The sequence below is a fragment of the Porites lutea genome, chromosome 7 (assembly GCF_958299795.1).
Source record: "Porites lutea chromosome 7, jaPorLute2.1, whole genome shotgun sequence".
Taxonomy (NCBI): domain Eukaryota; kingdom Metazoa; phylum Cnidaria; class Anthozoa; order Scleractinia; family Poritidae; genus Porites; species Porites lutea.
Window position 1 is genome coordinate 20,478,844 of NC_133207.1, and position 25,240 is coordinate 20,504,083.

The 25,240-nt window shown below is 41.9% G+C and overlaps 1 protein-coding gene across 1 annotated transcript in view; it reads left to right on the plus strand.

Moving 5' to 3' along the window:
• Window positions 1–25,240, plus strand: part of LOC140942534 (ral GTPase-activating protein subunit alpha-2-like) — a 39,659-nt gene that overhangs the window by 12,452 nt on the left and 1,967 nt on the right. Inside the window, exons 14-40 of the mRNA XM_073391449.1 lie at window positions 380–502; window positions 1,383–1,800; window positions 2,353–2,922; window positions 3,978–4,261; window positions 4,959–5,057; window positions 6,181–6,342; window positions 7,667–7,792; window positions 8,565–8,699; window positions 9,609–9,667; window positions 10,735–10,843; window positions 12,223–12,333; window positions 12,809–12,877; window positions 13,648–13,764; window positions 14,754–14,940; window positions 16,164–16,231; window positions 17,391–17,540; window positions 17,633–17,686; window positions 18,213–18,366; window positions 19,120–19,244; window positions 19,964–20,145; window positions 20,608–20,715; window positions 20,852–20,923; window positions 21,324–21,447; window positions 21,857–22,015; window positions 22,525–22,683; window positions 23,499–23,626; window positions 24,425–24,696. Coding sequence (XP_073247550.1) covers window positions 380–502; window positions 1,383–1,800; window positions 2,353–2,922; window positions 3,978–4,261; window positions 4,959–5,057; window positions 6,181–6,342; window positions 7,667–7,792; window positions 8,565–8,699; window positions 9,609–9,667; window positions 10,735–10,843; window positions 12,223–12,333; window positions 12,809–12,877; window positions 13,648–13,764; window positions 14,754–14,940; window positions 16,164–16,231; window positions 17,391–17,540; window positions 17,633–17,686; window positions 18,213–18,366; window positions 19,120–19,244; window positions 19,964–20,145; window positions 20,608–20,715; window positions 20,852–20,923; window positions 21,324–21,447; window positions 21,857–22,015; window positions 22,525–22,683; window positions 23,499–23,626; window positions 24,425–24,696 — 4,324 coding nt within the window. The remainder of the gene's footprint in view (window positions 1–379; window positions 503–1,382; window positions 1,801–2,352; window positions 2,923–3,977; window positions 4,262–4,958; window positions 5,058–6,180; window positions 6,343–7,666; window positions 7,793–8,564; window positions 8,700–9,608; window positions 9,668–10,734; window positions 10,844–12,222; window positions 12,334–12,808; window positions 12,878–13,647; window positions 13,765–14,753; window positions 14,941–16,163; window positions 16,232–17,390; window positions 17,541–17,632; window positions 17,687–18,212; window positions 18,367–19,119; window positions 19,245–19,963; window positions 20,146–20,607; window positions 20,716–20,851; window positions 20,924–21,323; window positions 21,448–21,856; window positions 22,016–22,524; window positions 22,684–23,498; window positions 23,627–24,424; window positions 24,697–25,240) is intronic.

Here is a 25,240-nt window from a genome sequence, read left to right on the forward strand (position 1 = left end):
TTGAACAATGTAAGACCCCATTCTAGTAACTCTATTGGGAGCCCCCTCCCCTCTGAAATAAGTCCCCCCTCTCTATTAAGTCCCCCCCCCACTCCCCCCCAAAAAAACATTTGAAATAAATAAGCCACCAAGGGGGATTAATAGAGTGTCTTTCAAAGAGTCATGTTCAAGTTGCAATGAATGAATTAGTATTATTTAAGAAATCAATTTATGTTTGGCTTATACACTGTAACAAGCTCCATGGCTAACACACTGGACACATATTTTACCTACATCACACTTCCCTGTAAGATGAATGTGCATTGTAAGTAAGATCATCGTAGAAATCAGACATGATATTTCTATGTGCTTTTCATAACCATTCTTATCATCTTCTTAGACTCTGTTTGTGACATGGATCCGAGCCAATCTTAAGGTCAATGTACCCATTGCTTTGTGGGACAAGTGCTTGGAGGTTGTTTCATCTTCTACTCACTGGAAAGAAGTTATTGCTGAATGGAGTGTGAGTGTCTAGGTCAATTTTTTTTTCTACCAATCTCAGTTCATAATCAAGAGAATGAGTTATGAGAAGTAATGAAATGATCAAAAGGAAACGTCTTGATCCTTTAACCAATTCTGTAAGGAAATGTATGAGAACAGCCTGGAGAATTTTTAGCTAGGTATTGTGGTGTTTAACCCTTTAAGGGCCGATAGTGTCCAACATCAATTTTCTTCTAGTGATATCCATACATTGTCAAGAGATTAGGTGATGAGAATTAATAAAATGATCACCAAAGAGAAAATACCTTGACCTCCTATTAAATTCTCTCAACTCCTTCTTGAAGGAAATGTATAGAGATCAGTTTGGAGAATTTGTACGTGGATATTGGGGCTTAAAGGGTTAAGTGAGTCAAAAATGCGTCTGATTAGCTGGATGAGTGTGGCCCTTTATAGGACTGTTGGTTACAGTTATACGTTTGACAGCTTTTGTGTAAGTCATCTTCAGAGTCAAAGTGACGCTTTTGTTGTCTGTGTTATCTTGTGTTATCTTTTGAGTTTTAACTGTAAATAGTTAAAAACAAACAAACAAAAGGTACGAAACAAAAGAAATGCAGGGTTTCATTTCAATGATCAGTTGAAAGCATTGTCATTCTCAAAAGGTTGAACTAGTTACTTTTTTAATGCTATGCTTATCTTGGCAATTTAACTGCAGCAGCTTCATGTACTATGTGCATTGCAGAATGAGCACTATTTAATTTTTTTTCTCAGTGTGTTCTCCCTCTACAAGATTGTAAAATCAACCGTTTACATCGATAAAAGCATGATAAAGATTATAAAGATATATAAAGCTCTTATGATGTAGCCTCTTTAAGTATAATTCTCTGGATTGTTTTTGTCATCAGGTAACCATGGAAACTCTGACAAGGGTGATGGCGCGAACTGTCTATGGCCTAGATATGGCTGATCTCCCTTTAGAAAGACTCACAGAACAGAAGCGCAAGAGGCGACCACAGGTACCTTCTGAAAGGCGGCTTTTTAACAAGGCTTCTTTCTCCCGTTGGAGTCGAATGGAGAGGGGCAGTGTTCCAAAGCAGATAGTGTCAACTGTAAATGATCCTAATACTATTGTTTCTCCTCAAGTCCAAAAACCGCGGAAGTTGTCTCACGAGGAAGGCCGTCGTCCTCTGTCCGTTAACTTGCCAAAACACCCGAAAGTGTTGTCTAACACAAACAGTGCTTTCTTGCCAACTAACACACCAACTATGGATAGCGTGTCTCCTATCAGAACTGTTGTTTCATCTCCCTCCGCTTTCACTGCAGGTTAGTCATTCTAAGTTGAATCAACGTTTATACTTCCCGTGTGCACTGTTTTTCTGAGCCTGGAGGTATCGGGTCGTTTCGGCCGAAAGTCGATTCGCCCAGACTAAGTCGATTGGCCCCATGTGTATTTGTCTTTCTTTAAGCCTGAGAAAAAGCGATAAGTATGGAAAGACAGTGACTGCATGTGTCCTGCACATGTGGAATCCTTGGTTAACAAAAATAACATCTCGGAGAAGTAGGTTCACCATGTTGTAGAGTGTTGTATGTCATCAGGAGAACTAAAATCGACTTAAGTCCTAGCGAACGCCTTCGGGTGAATCGACTTTTGGGCGAAACGACCGTAATAGGCCACTTCCGAGTTCCAAAAACCCTCACGTTCAAAATGAGTTTAGGTGCACAACCTTTCTTGTGAAAATGAGTTTTATTTGCATGAGCATGAAAAATGATTTCCATATCAAAGGCTGATCACCTACCCTCGTTTGGAAACAGAGGCCCGGGGGAACTCGGAAATGGCCTATTGAGCCATTTTTACTGACTATCACTCTTTTACAGGTTCAGTGACTACCGAAGATTCCGATGCTGCAGGCCAGCGTAAGGAGCCTAAAGGTATCATTAAAGAAACTAAAGAGAATTGTAACACAGAAAGCAACACTAACGAGGAACAAAAAGCAGTATTCTCTCTTGCAAGTGACACAGACAGTATGGAGAGCGTCGAAATGCATTCAAAATCTGAACATGATACGGATTCGCACGCTAATGAAGATGCAAGCAAAGCAGTGGATACTACAGACGGTTTACCCACTCAGCGAACACAACGCTTGAGCAGCAGTGACAGTTATTTTTCGCATCAAGACTCTAAGACCATGCCTTGGTATGCGAGTAGTCTTGACTTTGAGATGGGTCCTGATGTTAAATTTGCTGGCTCCGAGTCACCGCAATTACATCTTGACAGAATCAACGAGTCTCATCTAGAGGCTAACTTAGACGAATTACATCAAGTAAATCACAGAACTTTGAATAAGACATCCACTCCGTCACGTGAAGTGAGATTTGTTCCAGGAGGGAAAGGGGAGTTTGATCATGACATGGGAGGCAGGTCCTCTCCTGATTCATCTGGAAGAGGTTTGTGTTTCGAGTTAACATGGAAATATAAAATGATTCTGTAGATCGTTTTCACTGTCACGCAACAAAAAAATAAATTGGAAACCGTCGAGTGGAAGAAGCCAAGAAAATGAAGTGTTATGAAAGACTGATATATAAACAATTTGTCCAAGTCTCAGGTCTTTGTGGCCCACAGTTTCTGAGTTATTTGCCGAAACGTTTCACGCACCTTTGTAGAGCTTTGTATGGAGACGCCATATTGGTGTACCGTTTTGGTGCACCAATATGGCCGCCGGAAATCAACAGAAACGTCCGGAGTTCAGGGGCAGGGGCATCCATCCCCAAGAAATGTAATTTTCTGCCTTTCCGTGACCGGAAGGAGTTAACTTGGCAGGTCTTTTAACGCATTAAAAGAGTGAATAACGCTGTCTTTAATGAGCAAATACAACTTCATCCGATATAATATTTACACTTCAGAAAATATTTTTGTTTGTACACGTCAAGCAAGCGGACTCCGGCTCTTATCGAAACCCCTGCCAATAATTTAAGCCAATCTCCTGTACCCAAGGATGTAACAAAAAAGGGATTTCAGAGTAGATCAATGAATAGTACAGTCGCTATTGGAGAGTTTAATTTGCAGGCGTGCAGGTGTTTTTAAATGTCCTGTAACTTGAACCCTGTCCCCCTTCAGTTTGACCCGCACATGCACCTATTCTCGACCTGGACCTGCAAAGGGGATTGGGGGGAGGTTGGGGGGGGGGGGGGTGGGGGGCGGTGGGGCATGGAATATAGCCCTTAGTGACTTTTGATGTTATGTCAAATCCTCCTTGGAAAAGGGTTGTGTTGTTTAGAATACATTTAAAAGGCATCGTACTGCTGTTAAATCCTGATGTTTTGAACTCTTAGTTTGTCAAGCCTTTCTATAATCTGAACCAAAACTGTCTTTTCTTCCCCTGTCAAATACTGTAATTCTAACCCTCCATTTTTCGAACTTTCCGACGAAGCTCTTTTTCCCTCCCGCCGCCTTTAGTGGCAGATGAGTCTGATAATGTCTTTATTTATTAATGTATTCTTAGATACTCCCGATGATCTGGCTGTGGCCTCCAGGACTCCTTCCCCACCTCATTTAAATGAAACCCACGAGGAGCTTCTTGATCACGACTTTGTTGAAGAAGACCCGCATAATGAAGATACTAGTGTAGTAGCGGGAGGTTACAGGGAAGGTTGGAGTCCTGTGGCGGCAGTGGTCCTGTGGCGCAGAATGCTGGGAATTCTGGGCAATGTAAACAAGATCAAAAATCCTGCCATTCACGCTAAAGTCTTTGAGTGCCTGACATCAGTCTGGACCTTGCTGGCCAAGGTAATTCAGTAACGATAATAATTGATGGGAACAGGGGTTTCCAGTTTAGCCAGTGTTTAACGTTTTTTCAGTTTGCCTTACGCTTTTAGAGCGATTTTCGTATGACCTTGAAATGAAACGCGCGAACGATACAGAAACAACAAACGAACAGAAATAGAGGTATTTGATTGGTTTATCGAACGGATACAAACGCGCGTGGCTCTTGGTTGGTTAAGCGAACGCTGGGGTCAAAAAAAAATTCATGCCGAGAACTTCCTGGGAATCAATCGATACGTGGCTTTGACGTCATACTGCAACATGATTGGCCAATCGAACAATGTCTTCTCCGTAGTATTAGGGGTTTTCTTTGCCGGGGAAACGAAGAGTCCATGTTTTGATCTTTTCATCCATTGGCGGATAAATCAAATAACGAACACTTACCGAAGCCATTTTTTAAGGTCATTCGAAAATCGCTGTAACACTTTTATCTAGATATTGTTTATCGTAAACACTTTCATGGTAGCATATAGGGTACACTAGAAAAACATTTATCTTCTTAAAATAACCCGCTCAGGAAGAGATCTCTTACTCCAATGATTTCTTAAACCGCGGCCTGAATTAGACTTTGTCAAAATAAGCAACCATGAACTTTAACTTTGTTGAGGATTGTGTTTGAATTTTCGAGGTGGTATTTTTGTACACTGTTTTTTCCCTTTAGATCCGATTGAATCAAGGCATCTCATTGGATAACAAGTCCACTCCTCCCATTCCTGTTTTAATTCCTCCACTGCAGCACTTGGCTACTTGGGTCTTTGAGGTCAGTATCAGAGGGGGAAAAATCACTACATCAGAAACACTGCGTCAAGTATGATTTAAAAAATATTGGTAACGGCTCCAGGTGCAAGCCTTGCCTTCCAGTTATTTCCTTAAACAACGACCTTGTCTCTCTTCACCCAGCTGTATAAATGGGTATCCTGTGACATACTGCCGAGAGGAGTGGTTACCCTGCACAGGACTACCACTGGAAGTAGAATGCTCATAGGTACCTCATGCTGCAGAAATGGAGTTAATCCTCCCATGTGGCCTTCATTGCTCGTGTTTTTGCCTTTACCTTTGCTTAGGCGTAAGGAAAAAAGAACTCCTTCGAGTGTTCTATTATACCCCACTTAATGATGCGTACTATCCAATTACGTTGTCTTATGAAAAATAAGAGCTGAAAGCCAATCAGATTGGAGAATTTTGTCGTAGTTATGTGTAATCATAGATTTCCAATGTTTCGAGCCATCGAGTTTTCAAAGTAAACTTTTTTTTCTAGGTCATGTTTCAAACATATTCTTCAATTCTGCGCTCCATTTTTTAAATCCTGATAGTTTAAAACAAAAATTCTTGGTTTCCTTAGGGAAATGAGGGAAAAATGTATCTTCAAAATTTCAAGCCTTTAGGATTTTTGACACACCACAGAATTACGACCTTAGACTTCAAAGTTACAGTGTAAAATTATCCCTTTTACAAAGTTACTGGTTGTAACTTGGACAGTGTTAATTCGAGGGGAACATAAAACCTTTCTGGGAAACAGCAAACCTACCCCTCCCCTAAGCCAACAAGTAAGTAAGTGTTAATGTCAAGTGTTGGCTTAAGGGAGGGGTAGGTGGGCAGTTTCCCAGAAACGTATAATGATTCGTGAGAAGTAAATGTTAATGTTGGCTTAGGGGAGGGGTAGGTGGGCAATTTCCCGGAAACGTATAATGATTCGTGAGAAGTAAGTGTTAATGTCAAGTGTTGGCTTAAGGGACGGGTAGGTGGGCAGTTTCCCAGAAACGTATAATGATTCGTGAGAAGTAAGTGTTAATGTCAAGTGTTGGCTTAAGGGACGGGTAGGTGGGCAGTTTCCCAGAAACGTGCAATGATCCGTTAATTCGGGGTTACTCTTTTTTGTTCAGGCTGCCTCGTTGTCAATTAATAATGAATTTAAGAGTGGTCGTCTGCTGGCCTACAAATTGATGTGTGCTATGACTGTCTGTAGACAAGACATGCCTCTTACTCAAGAATACTTGACACACTTCTACCGTTTAATGCACATAGGACTTACAGGTACCGATCAGGTAAGTGTAATTTATTACTAGGTAACTTTAGCTGTTTTCTTTAGAAGGAGGAGTGTGGCTTATATTAAGAAAATGGTCAGGTTTGTTTGGTGCTGTCTTTAAGCACTTAATTAAACATGGCGTAGTTTTGATTCACGTAATAGCTCTCTTTAGCTTGTATATTTTGTTTTTTCCTAATAGTCATCTTCAGAGTCAAAGTGAGTTGTACCACGTCAGTTGATGGTATTAAACTCTAGTAATTTATCTGAATGGTCAATAGGTGGTTTTCATGCAGTCTCGGGAGACACAAATAACAATGGTGAAATGAATAAATGCTGGTGGACAAACAAAACGAGCTAATGAGCGCTCTTTTGTTTACTGTCCACCAGCATGGCGGCGATGACGTAACGTGAAAACCACCTATTAAGTCGCGATGCTATTGGTCGTCTGTCAATTAAGCCGTGATGTTATTACCTATGAAGACTCGTCATGTCATTGGTGCGTTTCGATCCGTCTAGTTAAACAGTCGTTTAATGGTAGTAAATTTGTCGGTTGTCCAGTCATTCTCTCCTAGTTAGTTTCGCTTGAGTCCGTCGATAAGTCGTTTGTACGGTGCCGTAACTGTTGACTACAATTCAAAAGCGTTTGTTCTAAGTTAGTAGGGACTTTAAGATCCAACGACGCGACGGGGACAAGAACGTCGCTTAAAAAGTGAATTTGCGCTCTTTCAGTCTTTGTAGCGATTATTCCTACCCACTTACTTTGTCAATTGTAGGCGAACCCTCCTGAAGCTGAATTTCAAGGGACCGAATTCAAGCTCAGAAAGAGAAATAAAATTTCGTCGTTGCTTGTTTACGTCCTCCATAAAACGCGAAATTAGGCATTTTCACGTCCTAGTCGTGCAAAAACGGGAAAGAAATGTTCAAAAAACTGTGATGCACGTGCGAAGTTGTTTTTTTGACGTTCTCGTTGTCGTCCGCGTCGTTGGATCTTAAGGTCCCTAGTAGGGAGTTTAAGCTGCAACGTTTTTTAGCGATTGAATTCAACCAGAAGTGAGCGTTTTTCTCTTTCAATATACCTTGACGCTACCAAATTTGTATTGTTCAGTGTCTATACTCTTAACGAGACGTTTTGCCCAAGAATTTCTTCAAAACCATGGCTGAAGAGTGCAAAAAGTCCACTTCCGGTTGACGTGCGTCGCTCAAAAACGTCGTTGCGTAAACTCCCCAGTAACAGTCTCAGAAGTCTTTGCGAAAAGTAAACTTGACTCAGTTTCTCTCTCGTTTCTTAAGTGGCGAATGTTCAGAATGTTTTCTTGCTATACTTTTTTCCTTCTAATTTGCAGGATGTTACCAGTGCTATTGTTAGTAGCTGTGCACATTTCTTCTCAGTGATGCTACCGAGCTCAAGTCTTTTAATTCTCGACTTTATTAAAGCAACTGATGGAATAATTATCAGTCAGAATATGGAGGTAATTTTCTGTATTTTGTTTCTGTAGTTGAACATTTTATTTTGTCTACTACGGAGGGTTGCAGTTCTCTTGTTTTCAGGCTTAAGGCTCCATTGTTAACTTTTTTATGTCACTGTTTTCCCAACCAATCCCATGAGGTCTTCCGAGAGCTGCAAAGTCGTCGCTCTCTTCAGGGGTAAGAGGGAGAGGAGGGGAGTGTCCAGGGGATTGGGAGTTTCTGTAATTCCCAGGGGCGTTCTGTTCCCATCTGTCCTATACATATACTGTCTTTCCTAAATGTAAATGTTTTATTATTCATTTCAACTATTTCCGAACTCTAAACATGCTCACTTAAAAGTTCCATCTTCAAAATATTTGCCTGCTCTTTCTGTGATGTTTATTCTAGCAGAAATTCTTTATACAGAAGTTTTGGATCCTTCGAGTGGTAGATTTCTCTACTCTTGCTATGTCTTTGAGGTAGTAATTCGGCTTGAATAATGACAGAGCTCATCGATCTAAACATGCTTACGGGTGCAGGTGATTGTTCAAGACCCTCTCTCCTGAAAGTATAGCTTTGAACTAACGGTCGCAGAAAGCAACTTTGTGTTGAGAGCGAATCTTTTTGCGACTTTTTTTTTTGTATTCTCCATGTGCTTCCTATACTTGTTTGGGCAAGAAAACGCCTCCTGAACAACAACAACAACAAAATGGCTGCGGAAAGTTCACACTTACTTTTAAGTTTTTTATGCAACGAGCACAAAATTTGTCTTGATAAACTGCAATTGTTCTGCAGTTACCAAGAGAAGAGGCAGTCACTCTTGTTGGATCCCTGTTATGTTACCCGAACATGTTTCCTGACATGCCACTTCACCAACCTGGGCACCAAACTAATGAATATCAGCACAAGAGTACTGGCAAGGATATCAAGGTTTGTTATCGCATACTTTAAACCTTTAAAGCCTCTTATCATGAAAATAAGTACTCTCTAGACAGTTCTTAATTCATTACTTAACTACCATTCAGACTTTTAATTCAATGGGTTTGAAGTTGTTTGCCGTATGTCCTGATTTCCATTCCTCGGATGTGCTTTTAAGGGCTCAACTGATTTGCTCCCGGCTAGTTGTCGTAGTTGTTTTTAATTCCTCTTGTCGGTTTCATTATTTTTTTTATAACGTAGCTAGAATATTCGCTAACTTAAGGTTAATCCTTTGTATTGCATAGTGCTTCCTTACTGCGCATAATTTCACGCCCAATTTGCGCGCGCACATTAAAAAAATGGCGGCTTTTCCCTAAAGGCTTCATGTGATAAGCTATCATTTTTTTTTCCCCTGAAAAAAAAATTGCGTACTGCTTTAAGCGCGCGATATAGTGATTGAATTAAAATAAATGCTGCAGCGGCAATGAATCTGTCAAACAGCTGGTTCATACTTTAGCTGTGCGCATATCGAAAAATGAACCACTTGAGAATATTGGAAAGCACTCGAGAGGCAAGACTTAACCGTTACGCCGCTTTCGTGCTCTTTTTGTACTTCCTGTCCACTTTATATCTCGATATTCGCACGCTGAAGGATGAACCAATTTTTTTATCCACCCCATTAGCTAGCATTGTGCCATAAAAATCGTCGAGGGAAGTAATAAAAGAATAATTTTTAGTGTTTATGGCAAGAGGTTGTTTAAACCCTCTATCTTCAGCGATTATTTTCCTTCCTTGCAATAGACCTTCGTGTTCGGTTATTCAGAGACACTCATTAGTTCAGCTTTTGACCCTAGTGCTTATCAAAGTAAATACGTGTTCGTTGTTTATGTTTAATTACTGTTTTATTTTCCTCAACTACAGGATAAACTCATTGGCGCACTCTTGCGAGCATCAAAACTCGATCCATCGTGCAACGCCAGGTTAGTATCGGTAACTTTCTGTCGTCGCAGGCAATAGATCGTTTTCACTCACGTGGTCTGCAGAAAGGAAAGTTTTTACATGGGAAAAGAATTCAATCCCCAAAGGATTTTTTCTGAACACCAACATGGTCGCCGTATCATAGCTGTGTACACCAATATGGCCACCGTGACGTCATGTGAAAACTATAGATACCCCTCGTTAGAAACGAGAAGGAAACTGGAGCCGAACTATGTCCCATAATTGTCTCTGGGATCGTTTCTGGGGACCTGCCGGTCAGCTACAGTCCCAGAAGTCTTTGTGAAAGTTACCTCAGCCCAGTTGCTTTCTCATTTCTAAAGTGGCGAATAATAGTTATTTGATAACGCATGTCTGTAAATTTCTTGAAAGTTTGGGAACGCAGAGGATGTAACACAAACGAAAGTTGTGCGAGGGGTGGGTCGTAATGTATTTTAGGAAAGGGGTAGGTGATAGCTTTTTCTGTACCCTAACGTTAATTCATCATTTAGAAGTTAGATTTTTACGATTAAACTCAACGGCAAGAAACCAGCAGATATCTTAAGCCGTGAATGAACAATAATCCGCAAGGATCATCAAAGCAAAGTAGGCAAAGCTGATTTATGCAATTACATGTAAGTCCCTGCAAACCCGGCGGCCACCCCACTCAAGCCTGCGTGCCTGGGGCTCAACCGCTGACCCGCCAGTAATAATAATAATAATAAATAATAATAATAATAGTTTATTAACAGGTCCACTGGGTTGCTCTTCCCTGTTAAATTTCATCAATTACAATTACAAAATAAATCAAATTAAGTTATTTACAAATTATGCAATATACAATTAAAAGTAGAAACAGGATTAACAGGATCCAGTTACAGTAAAACTTACTAATCACTCTGTACTTTATTACTTAAAAAATTCCTTGAAAGTCTTCAAAAGGTTCAGTGATGTCTCGAAGTTAACCTTGCCTAAATTACAATTTAGCCACATTTTAATTTTGAATTTTGAGATTTTGAGACAAGTATTTTTCTTGGAATGGGTAAAACATGTTGCACATCTTTCATTTCAGATGTATAGCTCTCAATGCCATCGGTGTGTTCATAGTGGAAGAGCTCATACACTGCAAAGGTCATCCTAAAGTTCATGACTGTATTTGTGTTCTATTGGCGTCTGTAACTGTAAGTATTAGTGGGTTTGTTTCACAAAATACCACCGTAAACTGCCGCTCGTAAACTCTGGACTTATGCACCTTCGTAAGTGGTTTTGGGAATGCTTGTTAACGGAGAGGGGCTTAATCTGTGGGGGCTTTAAACCGGAATAGTAAAAGCGCTTCGAAACAAGCTAGCAGTGCTGATCAAAACACGTTTTGCATTTACTGGTTCATAATTAAGCTTCAAAACGCACAATAAATCGAATTCAAAGGGGGGCTTAAAATTGGAGCAAGAGGGATGGGGCGAATGGAGGGGGGTGGGGGGGCTTTAGTCGGATGTATTTATTGTTTACAGAGAGATGGGCCTATTACCAGCGGGTGGGCTTATAAGTGGGAAGGGGAGGGTTAAAAGCGGCTGTTCACGGGAAGCTGTATTAATTTCCCTTTGGTACTGCTTCCATGCTCATTTGCTATAATTTATTGTACACGGTGGTTATGATGCCTTCTTGTAATGGAAGCACTCCGATGAAAGCTGAGTAGTAATTTTCCTGTGGTGCTGTTCATTAGCTGTACAGTTTGGTTCTAACTTTTGAGTCTGTGAATAAAAAACTGAAGTGTGACAATGTATTCAAATGAAAGCCACCCTAACTGACCCATACTTGTTCCGGTGGTACTGTTTATTAGACTGTGTAAAGTAGTTCGAAGTTTTTAGTCTATGGATTAGTGTGACTCCTCAGCAGAAAGCTACTTACCAGTACTTTTTTGTGGTACTGCTTACAGTTAAAAATGTACCTTATTTGAGTTTCAATGTATCTAGCACGAAAGTACTTATTGAGGATACTGTTTTTTTCGTCTCCTTCTGGAGACGGAACCTCCATTTTGCGTAGTCATCCGAGCCACACAAAGGTCTAGCTGTTTGAAAGACAAAGAAAGTACTTTCATTTCTCAGTTATTTTACTGAAGACCCTGAGTATTGGTCCGGTCCCGGGAATCGAACCCACAACCTACATCTCTGCAGTCGGGCGCTCTACCGACGGAAAAATTCCTGCCGCGGTTGAAGTTAAGTTCTTGCGAGATGATTACTTTCGATAGCGCGGAAAGCTGTTAATCAGTTTTTTTGTGGTTGTTATATACCCCTTACACAAGGTGTTTTAACATAGTTAGGTATATCCTACCGATTTGATTCCAAATGTAGTAATCAAAGGGAAAGCTATTACCAGTGTTAATCGTGGCGCTATAAAATTGCGCTGTTTAAGGTACTTCTAAAATTCGACTTTGTGGATGTAAAAATTGCGACCACTACTTGAAAGTTGTTGGTGCTGCCTCTTTGGAAACCAGTTGAAATTTTGTCATGTGAGTTTGTTTTCATTTACTTCAATCTAATGCAAGGTGTTCTTTTTCTTCCAGTTTCACAACAAGTCCATTTGTCACGTGGCCTGTGAGGTCGTGCACTTTCTCTCTGAGTACTACAATGAACTGTGTGTGTTTGATCAAACTCTTCCTCTAAAGATTGTCGAGGTTGGTAGCCTAACATCATCGGAAGAGAACATTTATCTCTGTTGCATTTTTGCTTTACTTCCCGTCAGCAATTCATTTTTTATATATAATATTGTGTTGGGAGTGTTCCCCAAGTCTCTTTGGCAACATAATCATCTTCTAAACCTGAAAGGGATTGTTTGACTTTTTAGCGCATGTGATTGTCTGACGTAACCGTGCCTTATGAATTCGAGCTTGAGGCTGAAGGATGAATCAAAGTTGATATTTTTAGTCTAAGGCCATTGAATCCCTCTATTAGATTGCGCCAACCTCTTCAGCAGTACCTTTCTATGGTACTATAATACTGTATAATACTGTATAACCAGAATCTAAGTTTTGAGTCGAACAAGTCTTCGACAGTGCTTCTGCCTGGCTCTATTTAGTTTTTAGGAGGAGGTGGGGTTCTGATTAACTGGCTCTTTTTAGGAATAAAACGCACGCTTGTCGTCTTTTGCAGGTTCTTTGTCACGCTATTGTAAATCTTCTTCCCGGTGGAGAATCGAGTCAAGTTCAAGAAAAGCACCAGGTCAGAATGTATACGATGATAAAGCAAGGTCCACTTCATAGGATTTACGTCACTGGTTCCCCCCCCCCTCCCCCCTCCTCTGTTGAACCGCAGTGTTTGTGCCACTTGTGACGCTTTCAGTTTTTGGTTGCACGCGTGACTTGGTCGATTTTGCGTCCAATTACGCTATGGGCCCGGTTCCGGGAAATTTGGCTAAGTTTCAGAACATGCACCTCGAGCTTACAAAATGCTATTGAGCCTTTACTTCGAGATACAGTAACCATAGCACAAAATGTTCCTCTAGGTAATACATAGCAAGCTAAAATACAAAAACGGGACAAAATTTTAATCCTAGATTAGCGCTAATCGGCCTTTCAGGAACCAGGCCGTGGGACTTTTTTTGGGACATTTTTTTTTCATTGGCCATTGCGAGGTTGCACGGGAAATTGGGTCTAAATTTGTTTCCCCAAACAGTCCCTTTGTCCAATTCGACACAACTTTGACCCAGTGTCATATGACGTACTAGCTAATAAAACTATCCATGCATTTCCACACCTAAGCTTTCCCAATTTACCAGTGTCGTCACCCTCAGCTTATTGTCGAAATCGTAGCGTGGCGGTTTTGTCGGGCGCACTACTGAGTGGCGAAGCCGCATTAGCCGCAATAGCCGCCCTAATTTCCTCGAAGTTTCACTGCCCTCGCCCACGTTGGCTTTTTTGCACGCCAGACCAAAACTGCTATGCTACGCAGGCTAAAATCTGACCAATGCTCGACGCCTTTGCTTCACGTAGGTTTTGGTGTCTGTTTTGATGTGTCTGCTGGACTGGATTATGGTGATACCGGTTTCAAAACTGATGTCGAAAACACATGAAGACGAGAATGTCAGCATCCTGTCAAGAGTCTTCCAGGTAATTGTAGTGAAACCTCTGCTAACGGACCCCCTGCGTATGCGGAAACCTCTTGTCAGGGGACACTTACTGTGTTTACTCGATTAAACGCTGCAGATGGAAGCAAAATTACCAATAAACGCCGCCTCGAATAAACGCCGGACCCAATCAGAAGAATTCGGCGTGTATTCGAGGATTGCAAAAAAAAATAACTCGATGCAACTTTTTAATTTACACCACCCAGACAGTAACGATAATCTCTCAGAGGGACATTGAAACTTTAAACATCTTTCTGTTTTACATAATATTTACAAAATTTGTAAATATTATGTAAAACTGAAAGACGTTTAAAGTTCCAATGTCTCGCTTTTTAAGCTGAGAGAGGATCGTTATTGTCAGGATGGTCTAGATCGTTTAATGATTTATCGTAGTTGTTTTCAGTGATCAAAGAAATGTGATTTTGAAATAAACGCCGCCCTTATACAAACGCCACATAGGAAACGCTTGAAATTTGATAAACGCCGCGGCTTTAAATCGAATAAATGCGAGTAAGTGTCCACTTATACGAGGGAAATAATGTAGCGGCTTGGATACAAGGGACTTTGAAATACCGTCCCTTTTTTACTCGGTGCATTACCAGACTTGTACGTGTAAACAGTCGGATTTCGTCTTAAAAGGCTGCTTATTTCTTCCCGACCTGTTCCTTCTCTTTTGACGCGTTTAAAGTCCATTAATCGTAGTCTCAGGCACATAAAAATAATGTATTTTTAACCTCCCTCAAGAGGATACCTCTTTTAGGAGATACATTTTGTGCTCCAAGGGTTTCCAATTACGGGAGGTTTGACTGCGCCATAACCCAAAACAACATTAGCGGTGAAAGTAAACATGACTCGCCACACGTTCCATATTTTTGATTTTCCACGAGGACTCAAACTTGAAAATAAGATACGAGCGGTTGAAACGCTGTTGGCTTTCATCGATAACTTTTATCAATTAAATTTCACCTCTAGGTTTTGAAGATGGCTGCTGCTAATAAAGGTCCCAAGAAACGAACCAAACAGCTAAACATATCCACTATCATCAGCGGTGATGGACGACCAATCAGATTAGGACGTGTACAGGAAGGAGACCGAAGCTCAGCTGCCCTATCCACCAGCCCTGTTATTGACCCGCACTCCGACAGTGGCTCTGATGAAGGTAACATGTCTACTCGGATATTCGTTTTGTGGTTGCGTGGAACTGGGTCGGTGTTGTATCGAATTGCACTATGGGACTGTTTAGGGGACGAAATTTGGTCCAGTTTCCCACGCAACCTTTACAGTCAAAACAGGTCAAGCGTACCCCCCAAGATTCTATTAATGAATTGATTATTTGAAAAATGAATCCGTTAGTCGTTCCCGTAACTGGTGTCAAATTCAATTCGGAATTACTGCGTGCGTAATGAGAAGTTAATAATTTACGAGAACTTGTCTGTATTTGGTCCGATTGAAAATCTTTGAGTAAATTAAAATTCTTAGAAGACATTTACGTCAAATTCAGGGAAACTGAGCTGGTAGAAATTTCGTAACTGAATCGCGTGTGAATTCACGGCTCATTACCCATTCAAGAAGGTAGAGATGAATCTGAAATCTACAACTGCCAACGGACTCAACTTTCGAATAATAAATTCATTAATGGAATTTTGGGGATACGCTCGACCTTGCTTGACTGTAACAGCCAATTAAAGAAGAGCTACGTCCCCAAAATAGTCTCATCGTTCAATTTGGTAGAACACCGACCCAGTCGCACCCGAAACCTCCAAATGGCCAATTGCCAAGTGTAACACCTCAGAATGAACATATCTCGTAACGTTTTTGCTGAAACGAGCGTTGCACGAGGTATGACGAAGGTTGCAACGATTGGCTATTGAGAGGTTGCGCGTGACATTGATCTTGAAAACTCGATATTTTACAGAGATGTTTTAGGCTCTTTAGTACTTTTGCATTTTCTGATCGCTAATATTTCCTTATAGTTATGACACGCAGAGAGCTGAATAAAGGCTACTTAGATTAACAGGCTCTTTCAGTTATAGAAGTCAAATTTTATTTACCATTTCCCTTTATATAAAATCCTTATGCGGGTGAACCAAAATGGAAACAATGACGTCAGCGTCCCTTATTGGCTGCAAAAATTCTGGTAACTTTCTCGACCTATCAGGACTCAAACTTAAAGTGAGTGCACCTTACTCGTGCGCTTTTTCGCGCGCCCTTCGAGCTGTGGGTTACAAGCACTCGATTTAAATTCTAAAATTTTCATTGCATCATATTTCCTTTTGTTTGGCAAGACACTTCGTCCTTATTGTATATCACAATATTTTTTGCTGAAACATCAAAGTTAATTTAACTCGTAATACTCATCTGATGTTTTATTCTGCTCTGTAGAAATGGGTGGACAAGATACTTTTGACTTCCCACCCAAGTCGGATCCTGTGGAGCTAACAGCTACAGCGGTGCGTAACTTGTGTCTTTTAAGATATCGCTACAGTTGATGCACCCCCCGCCGCCAAAAGGACAAAAAATATTAGACAAGAAGACGGGATGTGTTGGTGTAAATAAAAATTATGTTGAATGGCATTGGAAAGTTAAGCAGTGTATCAACAACAAATGTGTGCGGGGGAGAGGGAGAAGTTCTGTAAAAAAAACTAGAAGATAGCTGAGCTGCACACAAGGGTTCCTTTGCTCCTCAAAACAAAATTTACATCAATATTACCACCATATATGTTAAGTGTATGGGGTAGTCCAATAAAATCTGCCTCCCGGCTTTACTAATATCCACAATAAATGCACTTCTACATTCAGCAATAGCATGTAATGTATCAGACTTCCAAAAGCTACAGGGCGCAAGGCTGTGCTCCAAGGAAAACTTTCAAGCATTTGAGTTGGGGTGCCCAGGCCTAAAAGATGGTCGCCCACAGAAAATTTTAGCTAGGGTGCCCGGGCTTCCAGGTTGGTCGCCCAAATTAATAAATCATTGAGTTGTTAGTCAAGCACAACTTTGTGCTGTGATTGGTTATTTTCATGAGAAATCACATCCTTTGACCTCCCGACCGTGCGAAAAAAAAAACCCGCATGTTGTCATATGAAAGCAATGAAACCCATCAAAGTTTTCGCGACATATGATAAGCAGGGGCAACGCCAACTAATATTTTATGTTTTTTAAATGGCAAGGGGGACACAAGGGACACAAGGGGATACAGGGAACACAAGGGGACACAGGGGACACAAGGGGACACAGGGGACACAAGGGGACACAGGGGACACAAAGGGACACAGGGGACACAAGGGGAAAAAGGGGACACAAGGGGAAACAGGGGATACAGAGAATACAAGGGGACACAATGGACACAAGGGGGCACAGGGGACACAAGGGGAAACAGAGGATACAGGGAACACAAGGGACGCAAGGGGCACGAGACACAAAGAGACACAGGGGACACAAGGGACACAAGAAGACACAGGGGACACAAGGGACCCAAAGAAAGGGTCAAGAGAGTGTTGACTGTATCCTGAAAATTTTAAAACGCTGTGACTAAAGCATTATGCGAGAGATGGGCGGTGTGGGGTGATGGGCACTTGTCGAATACTAAATTGTACTGCAATTAATTTCAGGTATTAACGCACTTGGTCAATCATCTTGGTCACTATCCCCTTGGCGCTGGTCCGTCGAGAATGGACAGTTTAATCAGTGAACATGAAGATAATCCAAGCGTGGAAGAAAATGAACTCTTGTCCAGTATTTTGACTGCTCCTAATGTGCAGGTCGGTTCCATATCTGCTGCTGACAATTCTTATTTTCCTTCCTCTTCTTCACTTCAAGGTGTTCTTACTTGACTTTGTTTCGTTCCTTTCAGTTTTTTGCACTCAATGACAGGGTATTGATATCTTTGGTGGAACTTACACTAGAGGTGAGATGCTTAAATTGCCGTTTGGAATGAAATCCTGAACTCTTCTCGACTTTCATCACCGAGTGTTAGAGGCTGCCATCTTGATTTCATTTGATGAAGGGAGTCCATGAAAAGAGCAAGCGACTGGCAAAAAAGTATAGGGGAGGGTGGAGCAGAGCAGAGAGGGGATGTGCAATCAGTTTTTGAGCCCTGTGCAATGGGGTGGATTGGCGTCTCGATCTCTAGCCGTCTTCGTAAAGTTCCCAGGGGTTGTTACTCCTTCGTGACGAGTCAGAAAGAACGCCTTACAATGAGGCTAATCCAGGGCTGTCACTGAAGACCCGGAGCTGGGGATTTCCTCCTGCTTCTACGAGCATGACCGCTGGCTACTTTCATAACAAACAAAGGAAAAAATAAAACAAAAGAACCTCCTAGCCGTTCAATTCCCTAACTACTAACCGGCAACTTGAAATCTTACTGACAGCCCTGCTATCTTAGTGACAACAGATGACTAAAGGTTGATTGCAGGATCTTTCTCTTTTTCCAGGACACACCTGATTCTGTCGTGTACCAGGCCCCCGCGAGCACAGCGGCTACACAAGTTCGAATGATTACTCGGGACATGACGGGTAAAAATGTCTGGGACTTTACGCTATTACACGGTTCTTCGGCTACGCATGATGGACAGTACCAATACACTGGTAAGATAATGTGTGATAGGTTGTTCAAGTTCTTGTTTTGTAGCTAAAATTGGCCATTATTTGTTGTAAGGGCTATGCTTAATATTCTTTAAGCTTCAACTTAGTAGTTATCAAATCAGGAAAGTGAAGAAATTATATTGCTAGCTGTACCACTGAAAACAACAGTCAAAGTCTTGTGACTGCTAGGCCGACACCATGAGCGGTTCTTAAATACTTTGTGCCCACTGTACAACGGTCCATGTGTAGACGTCTTCCTTCTTTCTTTGTTAATCTTACAGACTTTGTTTCCGTAATCAGGAGCAATGTGCCATTTTTGGAAAGGTCACATGTAAAGTCGGCTTTCTCTCTCTCCTCTCATTTCTTATTTTCTTGACGAAGCTCTTTTGCAGTGGGTGGGTGAAGAGGGCCAATTGCTTGAGGAATTATTTGCACTAATTCACTTATAAACTCACTTTTTGTATAGACTCTTTTACACTCTTATTTCAAGTTACCATAATCGGCCATCTGACTCAACAGACAAGACAATTTTGTTTGAAATTTAGCTTAGTCCTGAATTAATGTTGACTATCTATCGAGCAGCCCGTGTCAGGATGGTGAAACGAGGCCATACACATGCAACCTAATGGCTTCTTTAAGGAGGCCACATTATCTCTTTACCACCCTTGTGTTATTCATGGTCACTTTCTGATATTTGATAAACCGCATTTTGTGGTCTATGTCGATTTATATGTCATCCTTCTTTTTCCCAAAAAGAAGCAACAAGTAACCATTCAATTGAAGAATTGATCGACGAAGAAGATGCGAGCCGTAGTAAATATCATCCACTCATAAAAGCCAGGAAATGTTCAACACCTGTTCCTGATGATAGACTCGATGAGGTGAGCCTTTCATTTCTTTGTTTCTGTGTCATTGTAAGTAAGTAAGTACTAATTTAGCACCGTCCCGTGAGACGGGACCACCATTTGTATGTTGTCAATCAAGCCACGCAGAAATAAAGCTGTTTGCTGGGCAAGGTAGCTCCTTCTTCCTCGGTTGTTTTTAGACTCCGAGTATTGGTCCGACCCCGAGAATTGCATCCGTGACCTCCCGTTCTGCGGTACAGCGCTCCATTTAACGACTAAGCTTACCCTTTTCCTATTTCTTCCGTTCTTCCTTCCTTCACGCTACGCTTAGTCTCCTGCTTCCTTAATAATTATTTTCCCTCTTTCTCTTTATCTTCCATGTCTTTCCTTTGTCTTATTTTTTGTTTTAAACTTAAACCACTTTTTCTTTCTGGATCTTCAATGGCGAAAGTTCCCGGGGATTGTTGACTAATGACCAGGCCTACCTTCATTTAAAACTGAAGCATAGTCATACTATGGGTCGTTCTGCTTAAGGATCCAGGAGAATCTCGCCGCACGAAATATTGTGAAACGGCGGCTTGAAACAATGGTGAAGGTGGAGAAATAAGAAAAAAGAGCATTTGCGGAAATAATTTGAATATGCGTCACATTCAAAAACACACCGTTTGTCAAGTACGTTTCCCTCGAACAGGGGTAAATTAGATAGTAAACGCTGTTGACAACATGCTTTTTTTGTGTTCCTTTTGTATTTGAAGCTCCTGTGTAGTATTGGATCCTCTAGCCACGAGTGTTTATTGCATCCAGACCTCTCTCTGAATGAACCCGGCCCCAACCCCGAGGGTGTGTTGGGCGACATGGAATTTGACGTCATTGATGCTGTCCTAGAACAAAACTTCAGCGAAAAAAGACGTATAGAGAACGATGTCGATGAACCGAGGTTCGTACTTTTCACCTAAGGCTTATCCAGTATTTTAGTTGATATCTTAGGACTGCTACTCTGCTACACAGCCGTTCTTTTTTTCGTCACACAACGCTCCTTTCCCTCATCTTTGTCCTGTGAGGAGGAGCGTTGCGTGAGGACACAAGGAACGGCTGTGTAACAGAGTATAGGACTGCTGAACCGGGAACAATTAGCCCGCACACAAGCTCTCCATTTGGGTTATCGTGAAAAGTCACGCGCGATCGGCGTCACGCGAAAGGAGACGCGAGAAAGAGGGGTGAGAAAAGAAAGGGGGGCTGTCCATTCCCTCACCCTTCGCGGCTTTTGCTGCTCGCTTGCGCGAACTTTCGCAGCGCGCTTCGCTTGCCTTTCGAAATGGAGAGCTTGCTCGCAGGCTACGGATTAACGAGAGCAATTTATAATTTGCGAGAATAATTTTAATTTCTGTTTGTTTTTTAGTTTATCGTCGCTTGCAGCTTCTCCTCCCCCATATGAAGTTGCTATGTCACCATTCCAGTTGTGCCGGTTTGTAGTCAGTCAAACTGGTTTGATGGCTTCAGAAAAGAGGTGAGAAAATTAAGAGCCTTGGTCAATATTGCAGACATGAAAATACCTTGTGCGTTCCTTTGTTGTTAAGGAGGCGCAGTGATTTAAAGTAAAAGAAAGTGTAACAATTTCATTTCACATTTGTGTTAAATTGCAGAGCAAAAATCGATCTTCTGAAGAGGAATGACCGCTTTTTGCGTGAGTTAAAGAACCTAGATAATCGACGCATGTAAGTAAACAGAGAGCATTTAATTGACCTACTTTAAGTGTGCTCAACATATCAGAGCTTATGGGAAATGGTATGCACTTAGATAGTATACTCTCTTGTAGGAGTTTTATAAAATCTTGTTGTTGCTGTGGTCGTTTTTTGATGAAGTTGGGGGTGGTTTTTTTGTTAGCCTGTTCGTGCCAAGCTCTCAGATTGCTGGGACGTCGCGAAAGCAAACTTTACGCGAAAATAGGACGCGCGTGATGTGGGGAAGAGGACGGTGGCGGGAAAAGAAGAAACCAACACCTCTCCTCAACCCCCCTCCCGCGTTTTTCGCATTAGTTTCTCACGATCTCTGCAAATTACTATCTTGGAGCCTGCAGCTGGCTATTTGTAACGCTTTTATTGTTATTTGTTTCAGTCGCGAGACGCACAAAATAGCCCTACTGTACGTGGCCCAGGGTCAGGAAGACAAAACTTCTATTATGTCCAACTGTGTCGGTAGCGAAGAATATGAACGCTTCGTAGCAGGCCTAGCGTGGGAGGTACTGACAGTGTAACGTAGATAAACCCTCAAGTTAAAACACGCAGGGGGAGTGGACAGCACGGTGGTCCAGTGGTCCTGAGATTCTGAATGCAAATCATTTTCTTTCTTTTAAGAAGCCAAAAAATAAATATAACTGTCGAGTGTACTTTTAAGAAACGTTAGTGGTAGGCGCTCAAACGCGCAGGGAAAAGAAGAGTTGTACTCGCGAGAAGCGCGTAGAGAACGTAAGCACAATAGAAGAGTCTCTGAAGTGAAGACACTACTGCGGCTCCCCTTCTATTTCTATTTTCCCGCCGCCAAGCAAAGGCTTTGCCACAAAAACAAGCTAAGCGCTTTCACCTATTCTATCAGCAGTTTTCTTTGGGTCATTTTCAATAAAATTATTTACAATCTGTGTTTTTTATCAGGTGGATCTTTCCAAGCACACAGGATTTCTTGGTGGATTGGAGAGAAATCTGTCGACTGGTACTACTGCCCCCTATTACTGTAATTCAACTACTGAAGTGATGTTTCACGCGTCTACTAGAATGCCGTTAGCTCCCGACAGCACCGGCTTCAACAAAAAGGTGAAACGTCCTTCCATTTAAACTATAGTACTATATTGCCCTTTTAATGTGACCTCACCCCATTCGAGCTCAATGAAATAACCCTTTGTGTGGTTTATTATTATGCCTCATTTTTGTTAAATTAAGCGTGGAATTCAGTCATGCGGCAAGTTATTCGTTATTTAGAAAACGTTCTCTTTGCTGCTGTATTTTTTGACAATATTTTGTCGGTGAAGAGCGCGTATCACTTATCGCACGTTTCCTGTAATACGTTGCGTGTTTGCTGTACTCATTGCAGGTCCCATGCGTCCGGTTTTTCTATCCGTTTATTGCATGTTTCCGTGTACCAAACGCACTTTTTTAAGTTCTGCTCGTTCCTTGCATCACCTGAACCTTTTGCTGCGAGTCGTATGTCTCCTACACCATTCCCTTCCTGTACCAATATCATGTTTATCCGCTCCTTTCGCTGTGCGCGTCGAAATTTATCAGTATATGACTCAATCGAGCTTACGATATTGTTGTTTCGTCAGGTCCGTCACCTTGGCAACGATGAGGTTCACATCGTGTGGTCAGAGCATTACAGAGATTACAGGCACGGTATCGTGAACACTGAGTTTGCGGATGTGATGATTGTGATTTACCCACTGGAGAACCGCCTGTTTAGAATTCAAATCATCAAGAAACCCCAGGTTGAAAAGCTATGCATGTTAAATGTTCGCCACTTTAGAAACGAGAAAAGAACTGGAGCCGAAATACGTCCCGAAGTTGTTTCTGGGATCGATACGGGGGGGGGGGGGGGGGAGGGGGGGGCGTCGGTCAGCTATTGGTCAGTTGTTTTTCCTGTCCCTGGTAACAGTCCCAGAAGTCTTTGCGAAAGTTAACTTGGTCAGGACCCATCATCAGCTCCTGACTTGGTCCAGTTTCCTTCGTTTTTAAAGTGGCGAGTTGCAATAACTTCGTAGAAAAATGTAAAAGAAAAAAGGAGAATTGAAAACAGCTAAATAGAAGTAAGTTAGGCAAGTATGACATTAAGGGATCTAGTCTGACGAATTAAGCAGAAAACATCTTAACAGTGGCAAATTTATCTTTTTACTCAACTTAACTGATGTCAAAATAATAGCTAATCAATTCTTATTTCGCTTTTTTGTATGTCAGCGTTAAGCTACGTATAAACGTACGCAAAAAACTCCGAACAATTTTGGGCGTTGTTGCGCCCGTTGGCAAGTAGCTAAAAGTTTGAGGGGTTTCAAACTTTGCGCAGCAACTCCCAATAACACGACCACATTTTAAAATCCCAAACAGTTAATTCACCCCTTTAATATGGCCAATTTTTTTTTTGACCCATTGGTGACCATGTTAACGGGGTTCCACTGCAGTTAGCCTGTTTGTACCGTTGTGCTCCGAGATTCTTTCAAATATTTTTTCTCATTGGTCCCCGATTATTCGTATCTACAGTTAATCACGATTGATGCATTACTTTTTCTTTTTTCCCGCTTCTTCCTAGGTCCCAGCATTCGGACCCCTGTTTGATGGCGCCTTAGTGGACAGACAAGTTTTACCATCTCTCGTCAGGGCTACGGCCATCAATGCAAGCAAAGCAAGCCGGGAGCTTCTTCCGGTCTATGAGCGATAGTATCCTTTCTATAAGTAAACAGAGAGAGTGGGCGTCTTGCAGGTTATCTCTTTTTGTTGGGGGGGAGGGGGAACGACGCTCCTGGCCAACAGGTAAGAACGCGTGCAGCGAACCGCCGGGTTGTAACTTCTTGCGTAAGTAAGACAAAATAAATCCGGAACCAAACGCGAGAACTGATGCCCGGACAAAAGAAAAGAAAGATAGGCTCAAGCCAAACGTCAAACTTTTCATAAGACGAACCAAACTTAGTGAGTTACGTTCATGACAAGTTTGATGTTTGGCTCAGTTAAGTTCGTCTGAATGAGTTTGGATCGTCCAACACGTTCTATCCGTCTGATTTAGCAACAGAACGGGAACGTCAGTTGACGACGGCGCGCGGAAATTAAACAACTGGCTTGACCAATGGCAGAGCGGCAAATTGGGCACCGGAAGTCGTTTTAAGTCCTTTCCGTGCGCTTTCCCGTCGTCAACTGACGTTCCCTTCCTGATGCTAAATCAGACTGATCGAACGTCTGAGAATCGTCTCCGAGACAAACATCGAAAACGTCTCCAAGACAAACGTTGAATTCCTTATGACTGGTAAGAAAAGGATCGCCAAGGTCGCTGATAAAACATTCAGCTACTGAAGTAATTGTATCAGTCACATAAAACAACCCTAATTGGAGCTAGCGCAGCAAACATGCGACCTTTTTGATCACTGATATAATTGCATTTTGGCATCAAATATTATCTATGGTGACTTATTCGTCATCTAGTCACTTTGTATGTTTTAAGTTTTCTCTTTACTAACCCAATAGCTACGAAGAACGCGAAAAATGCATTGAACGTATCGTCAAGAACCACAAGGAACCCACAACATTCGAGGACTACTCCTCGCTCGTGTTTTGCCCTGTGCCCAGGTCCCCTGGAAGTGTACCTCCCACTCCGCTGTTGTCAGCGGCTGAACGCTATCCTATGTTGCGCACGCAGACGGCACCCAGTAGCAGTTTCTCTGACAACGAGAAATCGTCCGTTCGATTTCGATCAAAAAGTTCGGTGACTTCTCCAAGGATATTGAGTAGCAAACTTGGTGAGTACTAAATTCATGCACTATTGACGCCAACTGGCTCTTCCTTTGTGTGGTTGTAGATGTTTCGGCGTTTTACCGGACTTGAGAAGGACAGCTGCTTGCTCACTACAAGTACTGTACACGGGACGATTCGCAATGACGATTTTTAGCGCAGCGCAGATTTACAACGTCGTAGCGACATTGTTTCGAATGGTGGCAACATAGTTCTAACATTGCAAAGGCATGTTGCGATAAAAGTTGTTCTTGCGAACCGTCCTGTTTAACATCACCTTACATCACACGGCAGCAAAATCCTGCTTTCAGTTCGCCTCCATCCCAGCGGCTACTCAGGGAATTTTGACCCTTAGTAATGACGGAGAGGGAAGAGAGGAGGGGAGAGGTTGATTATAGGGAGGATATCTTTGGGGCGCAATTATATTGAAAGTAATAACAACATTGTGTGATTTTGATTTTTGAGCGAAGCGTGCCGTTCTCAGAAGAACCCTGCTAAGAAGAACCCGTCACTTTAAACCTCCCTCTTGCTGGAAGAATTTTTAGTTTCCCT